The 17066-nt window shown below is 42.9% G+C and overlaps 1 protein-coding gene across 5 annotated transcripts in view; it reads right to left on the bottom strand.

Annotated features, from left to right (window-relative positions):
* myo7ba (myosin VIIBa) overlaps positions 1–16696 on the bottom strand; it is a 148379-nt gene extending 131683 nt beyond the window's left edge. For 3 of the 5 annotated variants that reach the window (XM_045687978.1, XM_045687977.1, XM_045687979.1), the window contains exons 1-15: positions 16396–16696; positions 15880–15921; positions 15513–15614; positions 14396–14548; positions 12320–12504; positions 11267–11388; positions 10915–11057; positions 8481–8594; positions 6857–7010; positions 6031–6107; positions 5601–5720; positions 4463–4605; positions 2645–2855; positions 827–962; positions 392–558 (exon numbers count right to left, since the gene is read on the bottom strand). In XM_045687978.1, coding sequence (XP_045543934.1) covers positions 392–558; positions 827–962; positions 2645–2855; positions 4463–4605; positions 5601–5720; positions 6031–6107; positions 6857–7010; positions 8481–8594; positions 10915–11057; positions 11267–11388; positions 12320–12504; positions 14396–14548; positions 15513–15614; positions 15880–15897 — 1845 coding nt within the window. In that variant the 5' untranslated portion in view covers positions 15898–15921; positions 16396–16696. The remainder of the gene's footprint in view (positions 1–391; positions 559–826; positions 963–2644; positions 2856–4462; positions 4606–5600; positions 5721–6030; positions 6108–6856; positions 7011–8480; positions 8595–10914; positions 11058–11266; positions 11389–12319; positions 12505–14395; positions 14549–15512; positions 15615–15879; positions 15922–16395) is intronic. The other 2 variants (XM_045687975.1, XM_045687976.1) reach the window with 1 other exon arrangement.
* Positions 16697–17066: the final 370 nt, after the last annotated feature.

Below are 17066 nucleotides of genomic sequence, written 5' to 3'. Positions count from 1 at the left end.
ACACATGATGCCATGTTCTTATGCTACTGTATCTGAGTGACTCAAACATGAAACAAAATCAAATGGGGGCCCCATGTCATGACATTTTGGGAATTTTCTGATTCTCCCTGACTGTCTAGTTTTTATTTTGGGGATTGTTAGTAATATATATATATATATATATATATATATATATATATATATAAAAATAAATAATCCTTTCTACATACTTTATAACTGGTTTTAGTCGTTTAAGTTTACACTGAAAACAATCGATATAGGGGAAACAATGAAGCAGCTTTGACCGCTGGGTATCTGTGTTATATTGAAGCTGCTCCAGGGTTTCCCAGGCCTCTTTCCATGGGGTTCCCAGGGTACCACTGGGAACCCTCGTTCCCAGAGTTCCACTGACCCGTAGAGAGTTCTTGGGAGTGATGGTCATCTTGGGATTGGCGCTGGCTATCTCGTGATTGGAGGAGAGCTCGTTCTGGAATGCCTGCTTTAGCATCTTATTGGATGATTTCTCCACCAGCTGGATGAGGTCAGCGCTCAGAGCATCTCTGTTCTTCTCAAGGAAACCTAAATAACAAGATGAAACTATACTAGTCCCAAATGGCACCCTATTCTCTACATAGTGCACTACTTTTGACCATGGCTAACAGGGAATAGGGTGCCATTTTGGGACGCAGAATACATTATACAGATTTTATAATGATCATATCAAACACAAATAGTGGGCAGGTTGAAATAAGTAAAGTGGTTCTCAATCCAACACCGGTACAAACAGTCATTACAGTTTAGAGTCTAGAAATACAATGTTTGCGTCTTTGAAAAATCTTTCGAATACCTTTTGAATCGTAGTGGACCACCCCAGCGAAATGCTGGATTCCAAACTGGGTGTCATGGTTGTTTTTAGGGGGAATGTAGACATCGCCCTTCCCATGTACCTGGTTCATCTTGTTGATCATGGTGATATCTGTACCCTACACACACACACACACACACACACACACACACACACACACACACACACACACACACACACACACACACACACACACACACCAGAACAAAGAACCGAAGCGTTAGGATCTTTCACTTGTCCGAGCCAGAACGGCCCATAGCGTAAGAGACTATTTCTTGTTTCTGTAGCTTGAGGCAGCTTGATGTACAAGTACACTACCTAGACAGGACGCTAATCTGTACAAGTACACTACCTAGACAGGACGCCAGTCTGTACAAGTACACCACCTAGACAGGACGCCAGTCTGTACAAGTACACCGCCTAGACAGGACGCCAGTCTGTACAAGTACACCGCCTAGACAGGACGCCTGTCTGTACAAGTACACCGCCTAGACAGGACGCCAGTCTGTACAAGTACACCGCCTAGACAGGACGCCAGTCTGTACAAGTACACCGCCTAGACAGGACGCCAGACTGTACAAGTACACCGCCTAGACAGGACGCCAGACTGTACAAGTTCACCGCCTAGACAGGACGCCAGACTGTACAAGTTCACCGCCTAGACAGGACGCCAGACTGTACAAGTTCACCGCCTAGACAGGACGCCAGACTGTACAAGTTCACCGCCTAGACAGGACGCCAGTCTGTACAAGTTCACCGCCTAGACAGGACGCCAGTCTGTACAAGTACACCGCCTAGACAGGACGCCAGTCTGTACAAGTACACCGCCTAGACAGGACGCCAGTCTGTACAAGTACACCGCCTAGACAGGACGCCAGTCTGTACAAGTACACCGCCTAGACAGGACGCCAGTCTGTACAAGTACACCGCCTAGACAGGACGCCAGTCTGTACAAGTACACCGCCTAGACAGGACGCCAGTCTGTACAAGTACACCACCTAGACAGGACGCTAGTCTATCACAGGGCCTCACTTGGAATGTTACTTGCACTTTAGAGCTATGGTTCTCTTCCCTGGCCTATCCACAGGGGCTATTTGGGAAGACCTAATAAGATCATAGGCTTTATAATCAGTTGCACATGAGGTGGGTACTTCAGAGCACCGTGTAATTGGGGAACAGTAACCAAAAAAGTAGTTTAAAGTGTCACTGAATTAATTTACGTCCCAAATGGCACCCTATTCCGTACATAGTAAACTACAGTTGACCAGAGCCCTAATGGGCCCTTTAGTAGTGCACTATATAGGGAATATGGAGCCATTTGAGCCGCGGCCTTAAAGTGCAGGTGTGACAGGTTAAAGGAAATACTCATAGCCTGTTATACATTAAAAAGTATTAGTAAGTTCATAGTATGTGAGGATCTTAAAACATCTAAGGTTAAAAAGATCATGCATTCAGTACTAGTTAATAGAGAATGATAAAATTAATATAATTGTGTAAAAAAAGTTCAAATCCGTCAAGCGTACAAAGGGTAAGAATTGTAAGAGGAATGTGTAAACGTTATATTGATTACTTTATTTTGTGATGCCTAATTGAATGGTAAAAGTGTTAATCTGTGATCTACTAAATGCTCTTAAACTATGAGCCTGAGATCGATTGCTCTGGTCTCCACCCAAGTTCCCGGGGAAATCGCGGTCTTTTCCTCATTGCACTAAAGTTCTCATTGAGGAAACAATACCGTATCACTCTCGTGATTATTTCTCCCCTTTTTGAGGGGCGTAACACAGGGCGGACGCTGGGTACCTTGGGGAAGTTGCTCTCCTCGTCGATAAGTGCCAGGATGTTAAGAGACTTGCTGGCCAGCACGTCCAGTGTTCTCTGGTTGTCGTTGTATTGGATGTGCTTCCAGACGATGTTCTCGCGGGTGTACTCATCCTGCTCCAGCTTGAAGACATGTTTCACAAAGAACTGCTGCAGCTGCTCGTTGGCAAAGTTGATACACAGCTGCTCGAAACTGCAACGAAACGAGCAAACGACCCTCACAATAATCAAAAGATTGGTCAACACACTTTAGGACGATGAATAAAGTCAAAGGCTGACTGACTTTAGGGAGTTAGATTAAAGACATGAAGGCTGGTCTGACTTTAGGGAGATCGATTAAAGACATGAAGGCTGGTCTGACTTTAGGGAGATCGATTAAAGACATGAAGGCTGGTCTGACATTAGGGAGATCGATTAAAGACATGAAGGCTGGTCTGATTTAAGGGAGTTAGATTAAAGACATGAAGGCTGGTCTGACTTTAGGGAGATAGATTAAAGTCATAAAGTGACAGCTGTGCTGCATAAATTACTAAATAGTTGGGAACAGATTTTCAATGTAGCGATTCCATGGTACATGGTTTATGAACCGATTTGCAGGATTCAAAACGTAGAATTTTTCAATTTAAATTATTATATACAATTCTTGCAACCAATAGAAAGATATATATATATATATATATATATATGGTGGATACGACCATCCCAGGTCTGCAGATTTTGCTGTGAAGAGACAGAATCATTAGATCATTTGTTTTGGTACTGTCCATGTGTAGCTTGTTTTTGGTCACAAGTCCAGGAATGGCTGAAGAAAGTAACATTTACCTGGAACTAACTCTGCAGATAGCACTACTGGGTGATTTGAAAAGTCATAGTCAATCAATCAATAATATAATACTAATTTTAGCAACAAAAAAAATTATCTTTAATTTACAATCTGTAGAAACTATGAGAATAGAAAGGTTCAGAACTTTTGTGAAACATCACAGCTGAAAAATATATGGCAAATAGAAATAAAACATGGATAGAGATAGACGGGAGGAGTTGAGCTGAAAGGTGTTCAGAGAGAGACGGGAGGGGTTGAGCTGAAAGGTGTTCAGACAGACGGGAGTTGTTGAGCTGAAAGTTGTTCAGACAGACGGGAGGAGTTGAGCTGAAGGTTGTTCAGAGATAGACGGGAGGAGTTGAGCTGAAGGTTGTTCAGAGATAGACGGGAGGAGTTGAGCTGAAAGATGTTCAGAGATGGATGGGAGGGGTTGAGCTGAAAGGTGTTCAGAGATAGATGGGAGGAGTTGAGATGAAAGGTGTTCAGAGATAGAGGGGAGGAGTTGAGCTGAAAGGTGTTCAGAGATAGATGGGAGGGGTTGAGCTGAAGGGTGTTCAGAGATAGATGGGAGAGGTTGAGCTGAAAGGTGTTCAGAGATAGATGGGAGGGGTTGAGCTGAAGGTTGTTCAGAGATAGATGGGAGGAGTTGAGTTGAAGGGTGTGATTAAAAACAACAAGATAACTCAAGTAAAAATATACTGTGTCCGTAAAATGTATTTAGGTTCAGAACTTTAGTGAAACAACACAGTAAAAAATATATGGCAGCTAGAAATCAAACTGGATGTGATTCAGAGATAGATGGGAGGGGTTGATGGTAGCTGAAGGACAGGCTTAAAAACAAATAAAATATATCTATTGTAAAATACATTGAGTCAAATTTTTCAAGAAAACCTGGGATTTTTTTTGAAAAGTTAAATGGAATTTTGCAACCCTAATTCACCCGTGGGATGAATGAATTATTTTGTGATGGTACAGACCTGTTCTTGTTGAAGTTCTCGAAGCCGAAGATGTCCAGCAGACCGATAGATTGTCTGACGTATTTAGTGTCGTCAGGAGGAGGCTTGAACACAGCCTTGTTGATTTTCTCCACCACCCAGACAAACAGCCTACCATAGATGGCCTGGTGGAGGACAGAGCAGAATACAAGCAAACATTATCATACTGTACTATTTGCATTGCACCCCACCCCCCCACCCTCTTCTACACTGCTGCTAATCTCTGTAATCATCTGTGCCATTGCCACTTTAATAACTCTACCTACATGCACATATTACCTCAATTACCTCGACACCGGTGCCCCCTCACATTGACTCTGTACCGGTACCCCCTGTATATAGCCTCCACATTGACTCTGTACCCGTACCCCCTGTATATAGCCTCCACATTGACTCTGTACCGGTACCCCCTGTATATAGCCTCCACATTGACTCTGTACCCGTACCCCCTGTATATAGCCTCCACATTGACTCTGTACTGGTACCCCCTGTATATAGCCTCCACATTGACTCTATACCGTAATAACCTGTATATAGCCCTGCTATTGTTATTTACTGCTGCTCTTTAATTATTAGTTATTCTTATCTCTTACTTTTTTAGAGATTTTCTTAAACTGCATTGTCGGTTAAGGGCTTGTAAGTAAGCATTTCATTGTAAGTTCTACACCTGTTGTATTCAGCATTTCACTATAAGTTCTACACCTGTTGTATTTGGCGCACGTGACAAATAAAATGTGATTTATGATTACTATAATGCACTATAATACATTATCATACATTATATTGCGCTATAATACATTATCATACACTATAATACATTATCATACACTATAATACATTATCTTAGAGACATAATTATATTATAGCCAAGCATCAAAGATGATAACGTTTATATTTTTACCTCATGACTGAAAAGGTTTGCAAAGAAGAGCACCTGATTTAAACTTCAGATATATTATGGTCTTAGTAGGAGCCCATGCAGTCTCCTAGCCTGGTCCCAGATCTGTTTGTGCTGTCTTGTCAACTCCTGTGGTCAATACCTAGCCTGGTCCCAGATCTGTTTGTGTTGTCTTGTCACTGTCACTCAATTTGGCAAGACAAGAAGTGGTACCAGCCTCACCTTGACAAATGCGTCTTTGCCGTCCATGGCCTGGGCTGAGGTGAGAGGTTTGGTCACACTCTCCCTGGAAGTCATGAAGGAACGCTGGGTCAGACTCTTCTCCAGGGCCTTGGGGTCCACCTGGACCACACACAGAGAGGGACATTACAGAGGTCAGTGACAGGTTAGACTGGAGCTAACAGATCTCACACCATGTTCTTGTGTACCCTATCGTATTCTTGAGAACCGAAAGCAGTTTCCGGGGTATGGAGACACCTAGAACATCTGGGATTGAGGCTAGCGACAGGCTGGGATTGAGGCTAGCGACAGGCTGGGATTGAGGCTAGCGACAGGCCGGGATTGAGGCTAGCGACAGGCCGGGATTGAGGCTAGCGACAGGCCGGGATTGAGGCTAGCGACAGGCCGGGATTGAGGCTAGCGACAGGCTTACCTCCAGAAGTTTGATTGCCATGTTGAAATGATGTGACGTCATGACGTCACAGCTCTCCAGATTATTCAAAATGGTGGCTGGAAGGATCAAAGATAAGGAAGTCAGTTACAGTAGGAAACTTCAACGGCCCAATGGATTTGACATGCGAAAAATGTCTTCCTCTCCAACAACCCCAAAACATGGCTCTATCTCAACTTGTCTTTCCGTGATTCCTCACATCCTGTTTTTATCACCTCCTTCTAAACCTTATTATAGTAGTAGGTCCAAGAAGAGATGATGGGTTAGGGTAAAGTCCCAATCCTAGACCAGGAGAGAGGGGTTAGGGTAAAGTCCCAATCCTAGACCAGGAGAGAGGGGTTAGGGTAAAGTCCCAATCCTAGACCAGGAGAGAGGGGTTAGGGTAAAGTCCCAATCCTAGACCAGGAGAGAGGGACTAGGGTAAAGTCCCAATCCTATACCAGGAGAGAGGGGTTAGGGTAAAGTCCCAATCCTAGACCACGAGAGAGGGGTTAGGGTAAAGTCCCAATCCTAGACCACGAGAGAGGGGTTAAGGTAAAGTCCCAATCCTAGACCAGGAGAGAGGGGTTAGGGTAAAGTCCCAATCCTAGACCACGAGAGAGGGGTTAGGGTAAAGTCCCAATCCTAGACCAGTACAGAGGGGTTAGGGTAAAGTCCCAATCCTAGACCAGTACAGAGGGGTTAGGGTAAAGTCCCAATCCTAGACCATAAGATGCAAGGAATCAGGGAAGGGTGAATAGAGCAAAGTCATAAAACTCTCCCTGATCCTGACCTTCAAAGATATAAACCTCTCCTTCCTGATCCTGACCTTCAAAGTGGACGTTTCCCAGGTGCAGAATGGCGGCCAGCAGTTTGTTGATCTCCCAGGAGTCATTCTCAGAGAACATCAGGATCTTCATGGCCGAGCGGAAGTGGGCGTACTCCTTAATGTCGTCACGCCCATCGCAACTGGTGCATTTACCCTGACAACGCAGAACAACAACAACCAGGCTCAGAACAAGGTGATACTACTGATGCATCTCGGACCTGGTCTCCATTTACATCAATGAACAATTATCCCTTCACTACTCATACAGCAGCACTGGTGGCCATGTTTTCATTTTATTTGGATTTCATCTTTATTTAACTAGGAATAAGGGATTGAAGTTTATTCCATTCCAGGTTTTCTTTGCCATGTGTTGGTAGTAGTACCAATGATGTCCATAAACACAATACATGTAAATACAAACTATTAGCATATACACTGAGTATACCAAACATTAAGAACACCTTCCTAATATTGTGCTGCCCATGTTGACTCTAATGCTTCCCATAGTTACTTCAAGTTGGCTGGATGTCCTTTGGGGGGGGTGGACCATTCTTGATACACACGGGAAACTGTTGAGCGTGAAAAACCCAGCAGCGTTGCAGTTCTTGACACAAACCGGTGCACCTGGCACCTACTACCATACCCTGTTCATAGGCACTTAAATCTTTTGTCATGCCCATTCACCCTCTGAATGGCAGACAGACACAATCCATGTCTCAATTGTCTCAAAGCATTAAAATCAAACCTTCTTTAACCTGTCTCCTCCCCTTCATCTACACTGATTGAAGTGGATTTAACAAGTGACATCAATAAGTGATCATAGCTTTCACCTGGATTCACCTGGTCAGTCTATGTCATGGAAAGAGCAGGTGTTCTTAATGTTTTGTACACTCGGTGAATAGGTCTGTGTTGTTACCATGGTGAGGTAGTTGAACTATATAGATGTGTGTGGTTGTTACCATGGTGAGGTAGTTGTACTATATAGATGTGTGTGGTTGTTACCATGGTGAGGTAGTTGTACTATATAGATATGTGTGTGGTTGTTACCATGGTGAGGTAGTTGTACTATATAGATATGTGTGTGGTTGTTACCATGGTGAGGTAGTTGTACTATATAGATATGTGTGTGGTTGTTACCATGGAGAGGTAGTTGTACTATATAGATATGTGTGTGGTTGTTACCATGGTGAGGTAGTTGTACTGTATAGATATGTGGTTGTTACCATGGTGAGGTAGTTGTACTGTATAGCTGTGTGTGTGGTTGTTACCATGGTGAGGTAGTTGTACTGTATAGCTATGTGTGTGGTTGTTACCATGGTGAGGTAGTTGTACTATATAGATATGTGTGTGGTTGTTACCATGGTGAGGTAGTTGTACTATATAGATATGTGTGTGGTTGTTACCATGGTGAGGTAGTTGTACTGTATAGATAAGTGGTTGTTACCATGGTGAGGTAGTTGTACTGTATAGCTGTGTGTGTGGTTGTTACCATGGTGAGGTAGTTGTACTGTATAGATATGTGTGTGGTTGTTACCATGGTGAGGTAGTTGTACTGTATAGATATGTGTGTGGTTGTTACCATGGTGAGGTAGTTGTACTCTATAGATATGTGTGTGGTTGTTACCATGGTGAGGTAGTTGTACTCAGAGGCGTTGCCTAGAGACAGGATCTTCTTCTGTTCAGCTGGCATCCCCATCAACATACAGTAGAAGATGTGGTAGTTCCTCTCCTCAGGGGCCTGCAAATACAAACAATCACAACACCTCACTATAGACCTGCACATACAAACACAATCACAACACACTACCTCACTATAGACCTGCACATACAAACACAATCACAACACACTACCTCACTATAGACCTGCACATACAAAAACAATCACAACACACTACCTCACTATAGACCTGCACATACAAACACAATCACAACACACTACCTCACTATGGACCTGCACATACAAACACAACACACTACCTCACTATAGACCTGCACATACAAACACAACCTCACTATAGACCTGCACATACAAAAACAACACACTACCTCACTATGGACCTGCACATACAAACACAACCTCACTATGGACCTGCACATACAAACACAACCTCACTATAGACCTGCACATACAAACACAACACCTCACTATGGACCTGCAAATACAAACACAACACCTCACTATAGACCTGCACATACAAACACAATCACAACACACAACCTCACTATAGACCTGCACATAGAAACACAATCACAACACACTACCTCACTATGGAAATGCACATACAAACACAATCACAACACCTCACTATGGACCTGCACATACAAACACAATCACAACACCTCACTATAGACCTGCACATACAAACACAATCACAACACCTCACTATGGACCTGCACATACAAACACAATCACAACACCTCACTATGGACCTGCACATACAAACACAACACCTCACTATAGACCTGCACATACAAACACAACACCTCACTATGGACCTGCACATACAAACACAATCACAACACCTCACTATAGACCTGCACATACAAACACAATCACAACACCTCACTATAGACCTGCACATACAAACACAATCACAACACCTCACTATAGACCTGCACATACAAACACAATCACAACACCTCACTATAGACCTGCACATACAAACACAATCACAACACCTCACTATAGACCTGCACATAGAAACAATACTTTCTAGCCACCCGTAACGATCTGTAAAACATGGTGGTGAACTTCCACTTCGGTGGAATGTTCACTTAGTCATACATTGATGTCAATGGGAGAGTGAAAATTCTACTTACAGTTTTTCTCAATCGTTTACAAGCATTTTTTTGTGTGACAATTCTGTCGATTTTAGAAACAGAGTCCACAAGACACAGAGTTCTGTGGCCTTTTGCAAAACAGTAAATGCATTTTTTTTTAAATGTATTTGCCTCAGCAAAACATAAATACATTCATCAAAACTATATTAAAACCATCGGTATCATCACAATCCAATTCCATGTATTCAATAACAAAGGCTGGTTTTCTCATTGTTTTGAAGACTTTCCATTGGTGCACAGAAACACAATTCCCAACAGAAATAAGGAAAGGGGAATAGAATGGAGAATCACAACTGATATGAATGTATAGGCCATCAATCCACACCAAAGCAAAGCTCTATAATGAAAGATCATGACGACTGAGGAGTCACACAACTTCATTCTCTACATCTCTGCATGTCTGCAATATTATAAACGATCAGAACAAGATATTTCCAAATATTGGTATGACACCAATGGGGTGATGTTGTCATTAACGTCGTAAAGATGGGACCAAGGCACAGCGGGAATGTGTATGCTCATCATCTTTATTAATGAAGAAAACCAAAACAAATACTTAAACAAAAACAACGACGAGAAACCAGTCCTGTGAGGCACACAGCTACACACGGAACAACTACCCACAAAAACCCATGAAAAACACCCCTACTAAATAGGACCTTCAATTAGAGGCAACGAGGAACAGCTGCCTCCAATTGAAGGTCAACCCAATAAACTAAACATAGACCTAGACATACTAGATAAACATAGAAATAAACTAACATAGCCCAACAAACCCCGAAACACTCTAAACAAACACCCCCTGCCATGCCCTGACCAAACTACAATAACAAACAACCCCTTTTACTGGTCAGGACGTGACAGATGTAGAATGCTGTGCAAGTAGTATTTGCTGATCGCCGTAAACAGTGAACACAATTGCACACATTTCTCTTTTGTAATTGTGGATTCACTTATGACATTTTTTGTATTTAAAGTTTTGCAATAGACCACCAAAAATAAGCAAGTCAGGCACTAAGGCAAGCAAATGATCAGAAATGTTGTAAATGAAATGATCATTGCTGTTGTGTTATAGATATGTTTTCAACACAGATCCAATGCTTGTACGCCAATGAGGAAAAACAGTAAGTGGAAGTTTTGAATTCACCCCTTTAATTGTAACACATTTTTATTGACATTCCCACAGAAACGTATGGGTGTAAATCCATGTCTCCTACCTGTCTGCAGACGCGGGACTTCTCCAAGAGGTACTGTTCTATCTTAGCCCCTTCGATGGCCCCGCCCTTAGTGAAGTTAATGTCTATGTACTTCCCAAAGCGACTGGAGTTGTCATTGCGGATGGTTTTGGCATTACCAAAGGCTGAAAGAATAGCAGAAATTACAATATGTTTGTAAAGGTAGTGAAGAGTAGAGAAAAAAGCAACGTTTCATTACGAAGGGACCAAAGGTCCCAGGGAGAGCAGATTGAAATCACATGAATTCATTATTCTGGTGCAAGAAGATGCCTGATGAACGCATGAATCAATCAAAATCAATCAATGCTCTTTATGCCAGCCCCACAGCCTTTACCCTCCAGTATAGGGTTAGCCTCTAGTATCTGTTGTTCTATCCAGGAGTGTTGTCCACTGACAGCAGCCAGGAACTGCAGCATCAACTTAGTGCTCTCGGTCTTCCCTGCTCCAGACTCACCACTGAAACACACAGGGAACATTGTTTAAGGCTATACAATCTAAATGTACTTTTCTAGTTGATTTTTACCATGGTCCTGTTTTTCAAACCTAGTTACTCCCCACAGGGGCAAAAACTCATTGAATCAAAAAGTTGTTTAAACGTCATTTCCACCAAAAGAAAATCAATGTGATGACGTTGAATCAACGTTGAAAACTGATTCCATTTGAAAAAAAGTCCTCAGTGGGGACCCATGATTCAGGGCAGGTGGGGCAGATTATAAATATTTTTGGGGAGGGGTTGCCTGTAATGCATGTTATTTTGGCATTAATACGTGTCACATATCAGTTTGCAAACAAACAATGTAAACAAATATATACTTATTATTGAGTTAATAAAGCCGCATACAAACACAGCCTCTTTTTTTGTTTTCTTCAGTAAGGCAGTTCTGTTGGGACGGCTTTATGTCGGCCCTAACAGTTTGTAGGCACCGTCTGTCACCGTTATAGTGGAATTCATGTGTTGTTTAGTGTTGTGTTGTGCAGTGGCCTTGCTGGCATGCAACATTTTCTGTTGTTGTTTTCCCCCACCAAGATTTACATGCTAAAATCGCCACTGGTTGTTTTAAGGCCACTTTTCCTTTTTTTTATACCCAACTTTTGACCTAAACCCAATGACATGTTAATTTTTTTTGTTATTGATTTCACGTTGAAATCAAGTTAGTTGACAACTCCACCAAAATCTAGACGTTGAACTGATGTCTGGGCCCAGTATGTATACAACCTCCTGGCCCCTCTCCCTCTCCTCTCACCCTTCTCCCCCCTCCCTCCCTCCCTCCCTCCCTCTCCCCCTCTCACCCCCTCGCTCTCCCCCTCCCTCTCTCCCTCGCTCTCCCCCCCCCTCGCTCTCCCCTCCCTCCCTCCCTCCCTCTCCCCCCTCTCCCCCTCTCCCGACCTGATGACACAGCACTGGTCCTTCTTGTTGCGTCTCATGTTGAAGAAGCAGCTGTCTGCGATGGCGAACACGTGTGGCGGCAGCTCTCCCAGCCGGCGGTCCGTGTACAGATGCACCTGCTCTGTAGTATAGAGAGGCAGCAGCTGGTACGGGTTCACTGCCACCAGAATGGAGCCTGTGTAGGTCTAGACACAGCACAGAGAGGGGAACGTTGTGGCTGTCACACACACACACACAGTGGTACTGAGATGGGTGATGTGTGTGTGTGTGTGTGTGTGTGTGTGTGTGTGTGTGTGTGTGTGTGTGTGTGAATGAGAGAGACGTTATCCGCACTACTGATGAAAAGTGTGTGTGTCCAACAACACCACTCCATTAAACAACATTCAGTAACGCTACAGTATAACCCTTAGTGTCGCTTGCCTGAGAAAGAGGGCAATACAACCTCCAGCCAGGACACAGCGCACAGAGGGGTGTGGCTACTCAGTAAAGGAAGTGTTTCTGATTTACTTTCCAGATACCATGACAACCAGACAACCAAATGGTTTGACATTTAAAGACCTAGTGCAGTCAGAATTCAGTTTTTTTTTTATCCGTGTTTTATCTAATATTGTACAACAGCTTTTACATTTTTTTGTTATCAGTGTTACTTCCTGACAGTTGCTGGTTGAAAATAATCTACACTGGACCTTCTAATCAGCAGGTCTGCATGAGGGCGGGAGTTTCGGCTTTCCGTGGTGACATCACCAGGCAGTAAATTGATTTATACCAATAATATAGACAGTTCCAAACCTCTCTGTCAATAACAGCTAGATTTCAGTTTTCCCCTTCCCACTCAGACCATTCCCAGACAGTCCTAGCAAAAGTCTTGTTTGAGAAATAGTTTTTCTTTGCCCATTTCAATAGAAATCTATTACGGTAAAGTAAGAAATGATTTGATAATTGAAATAAAAACATTTGCATTGGGCCTTTTTACCCAGTTATGATACCAAAACCTACTATCTATAAGGTTAGAAAGTCACTGCAATGGGCTTGGTGTTCAGAAGCCACATCACATTTCATGTTTGCAACGTCATATAAAAAATTAAATATCAAACCAAACATCGTCCCCTGTTTTCTATATTTCAAACAAGTCCTGATTCATGAAGGCAAGCAGACAGACAGTGGTTTAGGGTGTTGGCAGCTTGGCAGGGCAACACTGGGACGTTCTCATTCAACACATAAGAGGAACATTGGTCTCTATGGAGACAAACACCAGTGTGATTATCCTACACTAAAGGGCAAAGTCTATCTATCTGTCACAGACAGAGCATTCACTTCAGCCAGAGAGGAATACTGTGCTGAGCCTAAACCACCAGTCATCATGAACAAGCTAGTTATATATCATTTATCGTGAATGGGGTTCTTTTTAACCAAGAAGATGACAGTTAAGTGATCAAACATTATGCAAAGACTTATGATCAGTGGTCTGTCAATAAACATATAGATATGGTTCTACCTGACTCTACCTGACTCTACTTGGTTCGACCTGGTTCGACCTGGTTCGACCTGGCTCGACCTGGCTCGACCTGACCCGACCTGGTTCTACCTGACCCTACCTGGTTCAACCTGACTCTACCTGGTTCAACCTGACTCTACCTGGTTCAACCTGACTCTACCTGGTTCAACCTGACTCTACCTGGTTCAACCTGACTCTACCTGGTTCAACCTGACTCTACCTGACTCTACCTGGTTCTCCTTGACTCTACCTGACTCTAGCTGGTTCAACCTGACTCTACCTGGTTTAACCTGACTCTACCTGACTCTACCTGGTTTAACCTGACTCTACCTGACTCTACCTGGTTTAACCTGACTACCTGACTCTACCTGGTTTTACCTTTCACACATCTCCGCAACTTCCTTATCGGTTGTTATCAACAAAGGCATAATTTGTACCATTTTGCACATCCCATTTCCAGCTGGGGGGAGGGGCAATGATTGTTTTAAGAAGTTAGCAAGGTGGATTACAGATACAATGATATGAATAGGGACTAAATAGTTGATATAGTACACTACAATATATGTATGTAATATACTAACATAGATGATACCGTCCTTGTGTCGGACCAGGAGGTTCCTGAGGAGCCCGGCCTCGTTGAGATCTCCCAGTCTGATCATGTCGTCCACTCCATTAACAGACGTAGGGTGCATGGGCCGGAATCCATCCTCTTTCTTCTTGTTGATCTCATGCTCCTGCAACGATCAATAACACTATCACAATATATCTCAATATATCACAATATCAGGAGTAATACTTCATTCTGAGGCCAAAGATTTCACAGACAAAAAAACTTCACTTCAAATAACCCCCCCCCCAAACAAAATGTCCTCATGAGAAGTTATTTTGTGGTTCAAGACAAAATTGTAAACAGAAACCCCCCAAAAATGAGGACAGGACACAAAACAATATTTCACAAAAATATTCAGGTGTACAGAACAGGTACAGTACCTTCCAGTAGACAGTTAGGAGGTACAGGTAGGTATTGGACAGGTAACTAGGTACAGTACCTTCCAGTAGACAGTTAGGAGGTACAGGTAGGTATTGGACAGGTAACTAGGTACAGTACCTTCCAGTAGACAGTTAGGAGGTACAGGTAGGTATTGGACAGGTAACTAGGTACAGTACCTTCCAGTAGACAGTTAGGAGGTACAGGTAGGTATTGGACAGGTAACTAGGTACAGTACCTTCCAGTAGACAGTTAGGAGGTACAGGTAGGTATTGGACAGGTAACTAGGTACAGTACCTTCCAGTAGACAGTTAGGAGGTACAGGTAGGTATTGGACAGGTAACTAGGTACAGTACCTTCCAGTAGACAGTTAGGAGGTACAGGTAGGTATTGGACAGGTAACTAGGTACAGTACCTTCCAGTAGACAGTTAGGAGGTACAGGTAGGTATTGGACAGGTAGCTAGGTACAGTACCTTCCAGTAGACAGTTAGGAGGTACAGGTAGGTATTGGACAGGTAACTAGGTACAGTACCTTCCAGTAGACAGTTAGGAGGTACAGGTAGGTATTGGACAGGTAACTAGGTACAGTACCTTCCAGTAGACAGTTAGGAGGTACAGGTAGGTATTGGACAGGTAACTAGGTACAGTACCTTCCAGTAGACAGTTAGGAGGTACAGGTAGGTATTGGACAGGTAGCTAGGTACAGTACCTTCCCTTCATCATCGAAGAGCTGCAGCTTTCCAGTGTCGGTCAGCTTGACCTCAGCTCCGATGGGCACCCCTTGACCAGAGTCTACCCACACCCATTCACCCTGGGAGGGAGGAGGCAATGGACACAGTCAATACTGAGAATACTGGAGTACATACTGAGATATAACTAATGAAAAGTCACCTACATAGACATGCTATGAAAGACATTGCTTCAAATCTTTTAACTATTTTCCCCAATAATGTTAAAATTCAGTCTGTGACATATTTTTTTTGTCAAAGACAATGTTGAGGATAGGACCTGTTACAAATCATACAAGCAAATCTTCAACATTTTGTATGAGAAGAGTACAGTAATACGCATCTTACCTTCCTCAAAACCACCATGATTAAAAATGTCTTGTCTCCAATCTATAGATTTAGAGAAAAAAACACAGGTGTGTATGATTCCATATTGTATGGAAAAGTGTGACATTTTGGATACAGACAATATATCAGTTCTATAAAATGGCTGCCATGTCAGCCAGGACCACTCCCTTTTACAGTAAAACAATACTGACACATTGTGACACCAGATGATTAAGTCCTTGTGATTCCTGCTCCAATAAATTGAATTTAAGTTTAGGTTTTACTGTCGTCTCATATGAATCAAATGATTCAATAGAATCTGAATCCCATTTAAATCCCATTAAGAATCAAACCCCATAACAACGCATGTGGATATGTTAAAAATGTGATCATATTACATTTTATTTTACCTTTATTTTACCAGGTACATCTTATCACTGGTAATATTATGGCTGTCAGCACACCACCATTAGAAGAATCAAAATAACTTAAGACAATTATGGTTCAAACCACCCCCTATATCAGCCCATGTCTTACCTGTAGAGGTTATATTGCTGTAGAGGTCTGTAGAAGCTCTCCCTGGTCCTGTAGCCAGTTCAGTCCTCAGCCACCGTTCAATTGTCTGTCCTGTCCAGTCCACCAAGAGAAATAAAAGAGACAGTACTGTGAACCAGGAAACCTGAGGACAGCGAGCTATGCCAACACAGCACAGCCAGCACCCCTTTATGGCCTGAAGACTTTGATCTCAGACAACCAGCACGGGAAATCATCAGGGCAGTTACAGTCAACGCATGACAGGTAAGTCCAGTGCAGGTAACACCCAGCACAGGTACACTGAGGGAAGGTCCATCCCGAGCAGGCCCACCCCAAGGAAGGCCCATCCCATGTTGGCCCACCCTAAGGTCTAAAGGGAAGGGATACCTTAGATCAACCACCACGTCTCAAACCTTTCTCTTGTAGCATCACTGTTTCTATTTCAGCATTAGGATAGGTGGTGTTGTCAAACCTCTGTTAGTAACAGGAAAGGCATGTAAAAGAGGGCTGTAAAGCAGCCTAATAAAATGTGAATTACATTATATTTCAGTGGATTGCTACACTAAATGTATCATAAACAATGTTGATTAAGATAACTACAGTGCCTTCAGAAAGTATTCATACCCTTTGACTTATTCCACATTTTGCTGTGTTAAAGCCTGAATTAAAAATAG

Source organism: Salmo salar, chromosome ssa10 (genome assembly GCF_905237065.1).
Source record: "Salmo salar chromosome ssa10, Ssal_v3.1, whole genome shotgun sequence".
NCBI classification, from domain to species: Eukaryota; Metazoa; Chordata; class Actinopteri; order Salmoniformes; family Salmonidae; genus Salmo; species Salmo salar.
This window is presented reverse-complemented; position numbering and strand designations above follow the sequence as displayed.